Source organism: Mus caroli, unplaced genomic scaffold (genome assembly GCF_978045245.1).
Source record: "Mus caroli unplaced genomic scaffold, Mus_caroli_1 scaffold_1, whole genome shotgun sequence".
Lineage (NCBI taxonomy): Eukaryota > Metazoa > Chordata > Mammalia > Rodentia > Muridae > Mus > Mus caroli.
In genome coordinates, this window is record NW_028227256.1 from 130,651,193 (window position 1) to 130,661,233 (window position 10,041).

General features: G+C 49.6%; 1 protein-coding gene across 1 annotated transcript; it reads right to left on the reverse strand.

Annotated features, from left to right (window-relative positions):
- Positions 1–6,011: 6,011 nt before the first annotated feature.
- Btg2 (BTG anti-proliferation factor 2) lies at positions 6,012–9,804 on the reverse strand. The gene is made up of 2 exons (XM_021165997.3): positions 9,584–9,804; positions 6,012–8,376 (listed from the first exon to the last, which is right to left on the reverse strand). Exons 1-2 carry the CDS (start codon positions 9,723–9,725, stop codon positions 8,042–8,044), a joined length of 477 nt encoding a protein of 158 aa, XP_021021656.1. The 5' UTR covers positions 9,726–9,804; the 3' UTR covers positions 6,012–8,041.
- Between the last annotated feature and the right edge of the window lie 237 nt (positions 9,805–10,041).

The following is a 10,041-nucleotide window of genomic DNA, read 5'->3' on the forward strand; positions in this document are numbered from 1 at the left end:
GCTTTCTTCCTCTGTGGTCCAGGTTATTGCATCTCAGTGAGCTTAGGACTGTGGTATTGCAAGGTGTCAGGGTGAGTGCCTGGGTACACAGGAGAGGTGTTCAAACCCCAAAGAAAGAACTTCTGTGTCACACATACACTGTCAAAGCAGAAAACCTTACAGACATGGGCAGGGCTTTAGGGCAGCAGTTCTCAGCCTGTGGGCCATCAAGATTCCTTTGGCATATCTCTATCCCCCCAAATATTTACATTATGATATTCATAACAGTAGCAAAATTACAGTTATGAAGTAGCAATAAGAATAATTTTATGGCCAGGGTCCCCACAACATGAGGAACACTATTAAAGGGTCGCAGCATTAGGAAGGCTGGGAGCCACTGCGTTAGAGGAAGACTAGCAGGAAAGAATGTGACAAGGTAAGGAGTCCCAACTTGGCATTTATTTCCTTCTTGTGGGTTTGGAATGGAATGAGAAGCAACAGGAATAAATGGCAAAATGCAATAGAATCTGCGCTTGTCCCAAGATGCTGGCCAGGCAGAGAGTGAGCCTGGGGAGGCACAGAGAGGCTGCCAGCGTGCTTGTGGGTAACAGGGGCAAGATGTGGGCTCTGTGCTGCCAGGGAATGGGACAACTTTCAGGGACCTTTCCCCCATTCCATCTGGAAACAGAAATGCAGTTATGAGAGATGACTTACCATATCTTGTCTTAAAATTGAGAAAACTGATACCCACAAGCAGGGAATTCCCAGGATCCATGACCTCAACAGCATCACCAGCTACTGCCAGCCCTGAAGCTAAGCTCCTCATGTCCCAGTGCTATCCCCATTACCTAGTAGCTAGCCCAGATCAGCCATGGAAGGGATGCTGTTGGGCCTGGCCAGGGGCGGGGATGGGGGGTGTTCTACAGCAGTGTCTCTATTCAGCTTCAGCAGCTAGTCAGAGTCCTTGCCCAGAGCCACCCAGTCTTCTTCTCTCCTGGTGATTACTGTGTGAATGTATGTAGGGAGTTAATAGGTAACTAAGGCTTGTTATGCTGTGTCAATAATGGCAGGTTCTCAATCCCTAAGGGTTGGCAAGATTCAAAGACGTAAAGTTTCTTAAGAAGATGTGGTCGCAGGTTCCCAGCAAGTCACAGATATTTTGGGCTGAAACGCACCCCTCACAAACATTCCTGAGTGGACTTAAGTTTGTTTTTCAAGATCGTTTCTGATCTGAATTCTTTTCGTCTCTCGTTCTTTACTCTGATCACCATCCACTTTCCCTCACTGGGTCAGTCAGTATTCACTAGCACCTACTAAGGACCAGACACCATTCAGGCAAGGGCCCGACCCACATTCCAGCTTACTGTAGATTTAGAGTTACAAAGAACAAGGCACTGGTGAGAACTGGTGGTCATGAGAACTCGGAAGAAGGCCGTGTTGTCTATGAAAGAGCTGCCACAGAGGAGTTCCCTGGTGGTCTGATAACTTAAGGCTGGGAGTTCACCAGGGTGGGCGGAAGAGGCATCCCTTGGGCAAAGACTCAGAGACCACAGCCCCTTACACGGGTGACTAGAAGCCGGCTGAGCGTGGGGGAAGCAGAGGCGGGCCGCTGTATAGTTTTAGTTATATTAGGAACACGGCAGAATGTGTCTTCCTAGAAATGGGAGCCTGTCAGTCTTTCCCAATGATCTCCTCAACACAGCAGCTTCCTCCTCCCGTGAGGGCTGAAGGGAGAACCCCATCTCTTTCTTCATTTCTGGATTCATCAGAGGTCACACCCCAGGGCCCTATGCATATAGATATTATCAAACAACAATAACAACAACAGCCACGGCCTGGGTGGAATGTAGCTTAGACAGCAGGGTACTTGCCTAGCATAAACAAAGCCCTGGATTTAATCCCCACCCTTAAATCTATAATCCTGGTACTTAAGGGACACAAACAGGAGCATCTGGAGTTCAAGTTCATCCTTGGGTGCATAGCCAGTTCTAGGCCATCTGAGGATACCTGAGACCCTGTCTCAACAAACAAACAAACAAACAAACAAACAAAGTGGGAGTATCTTGTATCACAGCCTCTTGTGCATAATGACAGTGGACTAGAGCCAAGGACTCGAGGCCCTTTTTCTGACAGGGCTTGTCACTCTCTGGGCTCAGTCCAGCCTCTCCCCAGCTGTCCTTAGTCATTTACTGCCTGATGTCCGTCAGAGTTTAAATGCCCTCTCCCTGGGTGCTGGTAAATAAAGCGGCACTTATTCTAACCCACCCAGCTGTTACTGCCTCTTATCTGATGCACTCCAGACAGCCTGTCCGGCTTACTGGACAAGGGTTGAACCAAGGCCCGCCCTCGTTTGTGGGATGCAGGGTGGCAAGTGGTAGGGCCAGGTTTCTGCTGGAACAAAACAACATGGAGCTTCTGGGGAACCAGGCTATCAAAGCAGGGAAAAGGCCGTGCATTCAGGGCAGAGCCGTGCTGGAGATCATTATCTCAAGGCCTGGCGGCCTCTTAGACCGGATTTGAATGGTTTCTCTGCCAGCTATGCAAAGAAATAGTGTGGAAACAAAGCCCGAGAGCCCAGGCTTGCCCTTCTCAGCTTCCCCATTCATTTGTCTTCTGGGAAGGGACAGCATGTGGTATGAGTCCACAGACTGGCAAAGCTGCTATTGGAGAACCCCCTTCCCCACCCACTTTGTGTGTGAATTAGCACGTAGCTGGTTTGCTAATAATCAACAAGCAGGCCCTTAGAGCCAACATGATCAGAGGCCTAGAAAGTGGCAAGGACACCATGTCTTTTCTACTAGAATGACAGAGGTCATTCAGTCAGTGAGCCTGTTTTCATATGATCCTCACACAGGCTCTAGAAGTAGGAGAATTTTTAAACAAAGGACTGAGGGAAGAGGCCCCAGGACTGTATCAAACCGCAACCATTCCTGAAGATACTACTAGGCTCTATTACTTTCTCCATTTGATACTGACCTAAGACCAATTCAGAGCCCCGGGAAAGATGTCATTACTAAAAGATTCCCATTAGTAATGACAATTCTTAGTCACTGAGTGTTGGAACTCATCTAAACCACTGATAGGCTATGTGACTTGTAACAGGTTGCATTTGAAATCCCACTCCACACCTGGGGGAACTAAAGTCATGTTGTCCCAGATAGCCCACTCAGGGGGCAGGGAGTAGCCCTGAAAGTGGGCCTCCTCAGGGCACCGGGCACTTATGCCTTCATTCTCTCCTTCCTCATACGTCCACCTCATTATCTTTGGGAATAGAAATCTTATCAAGCAGGAGTCTGATGCAAGCCAGAGAAGATGAACTCCCGACTCTATGACCACCTAAATGACCTTTCCGTTCAATGACAGAAATGGTTCTCATTTGGCCTCCAGTGTTTGCCAGTGGTGGGGATGGTTTAGACTAAGAACAAGGACAGGGGCACTTGGGAAACTTTAAATCCACACCCACACATATATCTGTTCTCTCCTCCTCACCCCTCGATCTCTCCCTCTCTCCCTCCTTCCCTCTCCTCTTCTCTATCTCTTTTCCTTTCTGAGATAGAATCTTACTCTGTAGCCCAGGCTAGCCTCAAAGTCACAGGTATCTTTCTGCCTCAGCATCCCAAGGGCTAGGACTAGAAGCATAAGGCACCATCCTCAGCTCACCCTGCTGAACTCTAAGACAGGAAAAACTGGGCAATTTCCCCAAAACCTTCCCAGGTACTCACAGAAAAGAACTAGGACCACAACGCATATGTTCACCCTGTCAACCACGAGCTCTATTGCAAAACTCTCCTGGGGTCAGGCGCACCAGCTGCTGGTGCTGACCTGGAACCACGGCTCTTGAGTCCTCAGTATCCTTTCTTACCCAGGGCTGTTACAGGAGCCAATACCAGACCCACAGAAGTGGTTTCTTCCTCCTAGGGCTTATTTTTGGCAGCGTCAAGGGCCCCTCCACCCAAACCTTATCAGAAGCCAGGATGGGCTTTTAATCTACAGCTACCAGCACCTTGCCCAGACTCTCTGGGGAGGGACATTATCATACCCAAACAGCTGACCATACAGAGGACCCTACGCCACCATGGTTTCCAACCAAGCCACAAGGAAGCTGAAAGCCTAGTTTCTGAGCCCAGGCAAGCCTGTTACTCCACCCAGAACCCTCAAACCTCCAGCCAGTAGGTATTCACTGCTCCTTCTGATATTGGCCAGATCTAAAAATAGTAACATCTTCCTGGATCACAGAACTCTGTACAAACTGAGCAGACATTATGAACCTACCAAGAACCAAAAGCAAGCCCAAGATAAACCCACCATCTTTGGTTTCCCTGACCAAGATGGGGCTGACCTCTTTCCTTGGCCTCCAGACACCTTTCCTGAATTTCCTTCAGCCGTCTACTAAACGATGAACTGTCCTTTTAAGAGTGTGGCCTTTCAGGAAACAAGAAGATAGATGCTAACTTTGGATGGAATAACATAACAGAACTCCGAGGAGGGCAAGCACTTGTAGACCCCCACCCTGCCCTTGCATCCAGAGAGAGACAAATGAAAATGGCTCTGTTCTTGTGGCAACCCAATTCTATTCGTGACCCAGATGCCTTGGCTTCCCAGCCTAGGCACAGAATACAGACAGATGCACACAGCTTCCCTGACCTGACTGTGACCAAGAACACCAAGGACAAACTGCATATCTATATGCAAAGACATGGAGAATGAACAGAAATAAAGAGAGTTGAAAATTTCAGAGCAGCTCACTTCTAGCCAAGAAAAACATCCAGTGTGGGTCAAAATGAACCTGTAGCTTTAGTGGGGAGCTGAGTGCGTAACAAAATTCTAAAAAAGGACCAAGTCGATCGTGACAGATTATTATTCTTGCATAGACCCTCTCCACGTGGTCCAAGGTAGTTATAAATGAATAATAAGCCATGGGGTCTCGCTCAGAAAAAGCTGCTCTCCAGCTAACTTGTGCCACCGGCGTTCCGCCATGTGTGGCCCCAGTGCACAGACCCTGAAGCCCAACTGCTCCTGTCTAACAAGGCAAGAAGAATGGCAGTTGACAAATGGTGGCCGAGGTGACAAGAGCCTCTATTCTAGGAATGGCAGATCGTCTTGCCTCAACCTGTGAAAAGGGTCATGATCCTTTAAGCAGAGTGTGCTTTAACTACTTTTAATATTCATGGACAATACAGCCTAATCACCAGGTACCTGAGTGGTTCCATGAGCGCCTTGTAGATGCTAAAATCTCCTTTATAAAACAGCTTAGCAGTTTTTACTTGAGGATTCTCCCCGCTCCCCCCCAACACATACTTTAAATCCTAAAACGGTCTGCAGTGGCTAATGCATGGGAAATAGTTGTTTAACTAGACTGTTTCCAGAATGGCAAGGAAAAGTCTGCCCATGCCCAGTAAAGACACTGCCACTGTAGACCGGTGCTGCTGTGCATGAACGGGATGTGAAGCAAGCCATGCTCAAACGCTGGCCTCGCGGGTGACCTCTGGGACGCCAGGAGGAGCATCAGGGTGTGCTTGTGCATAACTGCAGTCGCATCACGTGCACTGGTGTGCTTAGTGTGTGCCAAACCCAAGTCTTGTGTCTTTGGAACTTCCTGAATGGTTTCTTTTCTTTATATAGTTTCCAGCCGTGGTGGCTTGAGCAGATGTGGACACAGCTGGCCAGCTCTTCAATGTGCTGAATGGCCAAGAGCAAAACTATGGAACTGGCTGCAGAGTGTGCAGATAACATATTGGTTTTTTGGGTTTTTTTTTTAAGAGACCTGTGACAATATTCACAAGAAGGACAGAAGTATGGAGCCGCCTCCCAGGGAGAGGGGATGCATGGAAGCAACCCTGTCACAAACCTAGGGTATCTTTTATAACATCTGCATGCTGCAGACGGAGCTCAGGGTATCTTTTATAACGTCTGCATGCTGCAGACAGAGCTTAGGACAACTGATGAAGTCCACGAAACACGAAGAAGGGGTTTGTATCTAAGAGGGAGATGCCAGTCAGCGCTATGGAATTCCACCTTCTCTACACATTACACAATCTGCCACATTTTTATTAAAAACAAAAAAAGAAAGTTTACATTTGTCCATAAAGCTGTACAGTCTTCCATATAAAAGCGCTATTATACAATTAGTAACCTTTGTCTTTTCTGTCAGAATAGCTTACAAACTTACCACTATTTCTTATTTTTACTTAATAAGAGAGACAGGCCTGCTCAACAGTCCAGCTCTAGGGTTTTGTCATTTCTAAAGTGAACATGGACAGTAAAGAATTGAAGATTTAAGCATGAGACCAGGAGGCTGCTTCTAAAACGGCAGGCACCTGTGTGTGGACAAAACACAAGAACCATCTGGAACAATTCACAGCTTTGTTGCAGTCCACAGCTCTCAGGTCTGTGGGCCTAGAGTTAAGGTTAAAGCAAGAGAGACGAAGCCACCTGGGAAGGCTGTGCGAAGCTGGGGCCGTCTGCCAGGGCAGGCAGAGAGTTTGGTAAATAGCACCTTTGAGCAGAAACTGAGGAGCTGAGAAATCTAGGACACAGGATGCCATGGCGGTGGAGAGAAACGTGGAAGGAAATCCTCACCAAGGGGTGACGGGCTAGCTCTAGCTCTGTCCTTCAGTTTGAGAGACTTGAGGCCTTCTGAGAAGCCCTCATCAGTGTCACTAAACCTGAAGGGAAGCCATTTCTTCCCAGTGTTTCCCAATTTTCTCCAACCCAGAACAGTAAATATTGCACACATCTACAAATAAATTTGGATTTTACTAAGAGAGAGAGGCAACCTCCCCCACGGGTGCTCTGAGCACCAAGGAGCTAAAGCTGTGCCCAAGGTTTGACTCTTCATGGCAGCCCTACAAGAATACCAGGTAGTCCTGCAGTGCACAGGTGCCCTCCCTGTGGCCCAGGAAGATCTCTGCAAGGCCCACCAGCCAGTCAGAACCCCTAGAAGAATGGGAAGAGTGGGTCCCTAAAACCTACCAGGGCATTAGGAGGGGCTGGGAGGCCCGGTCTCAGAGCATCCTGGGACTATTGCACAGTGACTGAGAACGCTTGTCCTAGGAAATAGGGCCCTCCAGGACCCAACCGCAGGAAAGGGGAAAGAAAAAATGGGGGAGGTTGCTCTTGAAGAGAAGGCAGTAAGAAAGGACCTGGAGTTCCCTGGAGCTTTGAGCCACCTCTCAAAGGAATAGTGGTAGCAGCATTCAGACTGTCGTGTGGTTCCCAAAAGGAAGGACTGGGTCCAAAAGACCTACCCCCATTGGATACTCTTTGGGTCCCAAAATTCCATTGCAAATCATCCCTAAATTATTCACTATCCACCCATACAAAGCAGCACAGAGCAAAGCAAAGGTTTTATGCAGGTCCTCTCCATCTTAGCCCCAAAGTCTTTGCACGCCACCCTCCAAAAAATGTTTAGACAGATTCTGGGCTGGGAAACAAGCTCTTCGGGACCCCCAAGGGTAGACTCAGAAATGAGACACGGCTTCAAGAGACTGCTTAGAACAGAAGGGACAGGAGAGGCCTTTCAGCCTGCCCCGGATCTCAGCCGAAAAACAAAAGAGAAGATTAGGCAATGTAGTATTATTTAAGATCAGGCTTGAATGCCCCTGAGTAAGAGAGGGACCAGGCATACAGGCATCCCAGCTGGGACGGTAACCCAGAGCAGACCCTGACCCCTCTCATTCACAGTTGCTAACCTTGCTCCCTTCCACCACCTCCTGGGGGGATCAGCCAAGAATCCCCTTTTACCTTGGCTAGGCCAATCCCCAACCCATTCCCCTAGGCAGACACTGGCTCACAGATGCAATCAAGATCAGTTCTCTCCAAAGGCACCTGGGGAGGCCACTTCCAAGCAGCTCCCTTTAAGGAATTGTTTTTCTTTTTCTTTTTCTTTTTTTTTTTAAAAAAAAATCTTTTGGTTTTTTTTCCTCTTTTCTTAAAAAAAAAAAAATAACATGTATAAATAGCTCTTCATTTTAAAAATACAGTTCCCCAGGTTGAGGTATACGGTGGCCTGTTGTCAGGGCAGCATGAGAACAGTAGAGTGCCAGGGTCGGGTGGCTCCTATCTAGCTGGAGACGGCCATCACATAGTTCTTCGAGGGGCTGCTCCTGCCCAGCATCATCTGGTTCTTGCAGGTGAGGAGACCATAGGAGGCAGCCACCGGGGCCTCCTCATACAGGACACAGATGGAGCCATCCTCCCCGATGCGGTAAGACACTTCATAAGGATCAACCCACAGGGTCAGCTCACTGGGCAGCAGCCGGTGCAGCTGGGGCTGGCTGAGTCCAATCTGGCTGGCCACCTTGCTGATGATGGGGTCCATCTTGTGGTTGATACGGATACAGCGATAGCCAGAACCTTTGGATGGTTTTTCTGGAAACCAGTGGTGTTTGTAATGATCTGTGGGAAAAAAAACAAGAGGAAGATGCACCGTTAGAAAGCATTCTCTGATGTTTACCACAAGGGGAGGGTGAGGGGAGAGGGCTGGGGAGAAGACTTCCTCTTCTCAGCGACAGTATTTAAGAGCCTCTCCTTAAACTCCCCCTGCCACTTAGAAAGATTCCTGGGTCCTTTCCAAGTTCCTGTACACTGGAAAGCAGCCCCAGAGCTTTCAGGTAGGTGCTCTATGGTGGTCATGGATATTTTTGGCACAATCCTGTTTAAGGCAGGAAGGGCTAGCAAGAACCGGCAGGGCCCCTGACGACCAAGGCACTGAAATTTCAAAGCCGGTAGGTAAGTGGCCAATGTTGTTGATTGCCCAACAAGTCACAAGGCCTCTCATCCCTTCCCTATCAGAAGAGTTTTGAGATCTTTAGCAAAGGTAAGGGGATTAAAAAAAATGGTTTTGTTTTGATGAAACAGCTGTTGGTCCACAGATCTGTACCAACGTGTTGAGAGATGGCTATCGCAGCCCAAGGCAACCAACCAATTATAACAGCTGCAGACAGAGGCTAAAGGGTGGCTTATCACTCCTCCACCTCCGTCCCTCACACCCTGCCTCCATAACACGCACCCCCCCCCCCCGCCCCTGCAGTTGGCTAGGCTACCAGGCTCTTTTCTGTACTACAATAGGTGGCAGATGGTGAAGAGGGACCAAAAAAGAAAAAATACAAAGGGGGCCCAGATTACAACTTGCAGCGGGTAAACAAGCGGCAGAATGGGCCTGTATGATGACAGGCTCAGGACTATACAGCAACAGTGGCTAGGACTCAGAGTTGTCTAGAAAGTTCAATTGCGCATAAAAGTCGCACAGCTTGGCCTGGCTTCACATCCCCTGAGGGTCTGTTGTTCTCCAAGATTCGGAGATAAGGGTGAGCTCGGACTCTGAACACACACACGACTTTTCTCATGGTGTTGTCAGGGTCTCAGAATGTACTCAAGGAAGAGGGTCAGAGCCTCGGGAGCGAGGCGGGGACTGGAGAGCTGGGAGACGGAGACTTAACCGAAGGGACAGAGGACCATCAGTGGTCTCAGAGATTAATTAGAGCAAGACATCTGAGACCCGGAGTTGTTCGCGTAGGGGTCCCCGTCCCAGAACAGTGATAAAGACTCCCCAGGCAAGAAGTGGCCGCGCCCGAGTAGTTCCAGGACCCCGACGTGTGCTCACCGGTCAGTGCGTCCTGGAGCGCCCTACTGAAAACCTTGAGTCTCTGCTCGCTCACGCAGCCCCGAGTTCTCAGGAGACTGGAGAGGAAACCCACGGCGGCGGCGATCTCCGGGAGCATGTCGGTTCTCTTCCCGTGGCTCATACCGGTGGCTGAGGAAGTCGCTGTATTAGAACGATGATGATGGTCCGGCCGCCTCTCAGGGCTCTGCCCGGACTTTCCCCGGGCTGCGCCTTTCATAGCACTCGGGGAGGCGGGGAGCCGTCGGTGGCGCCCATTGGCGGACGCTGGCGGATGGGGGCGTGCCCCTTCGGTGTCTCGCCTCTCCCATCCGCCTGCGCCCGCCCCTCTCCGCCCCGCCCGCCAGCTCGCCCGCGCCTCCCAGGCGCTGAGGTCATCGCTCACTGACGTCATTATTGGGAACAAGCACCGGACTCCCGTGCTGTGGGAGGCAGGCGGG

Bases quoted from the DNA above. Each gene is read 5' to 3' on its own strand.
- Btg2 (XM_021165997.3), bottom strand. From the start codon at position 9,725: ATGAGCCACGGGAAGAGAACCGACATGCTCCCGGAGATCGCCGCCGCC. The intron at 8,377-9,583 runs GTGAGCACACGT...TTTTTCCCACAG, and splicing joins GCTCCAGGACGCACTGACCG to ATCATTACAAACACCACTGG.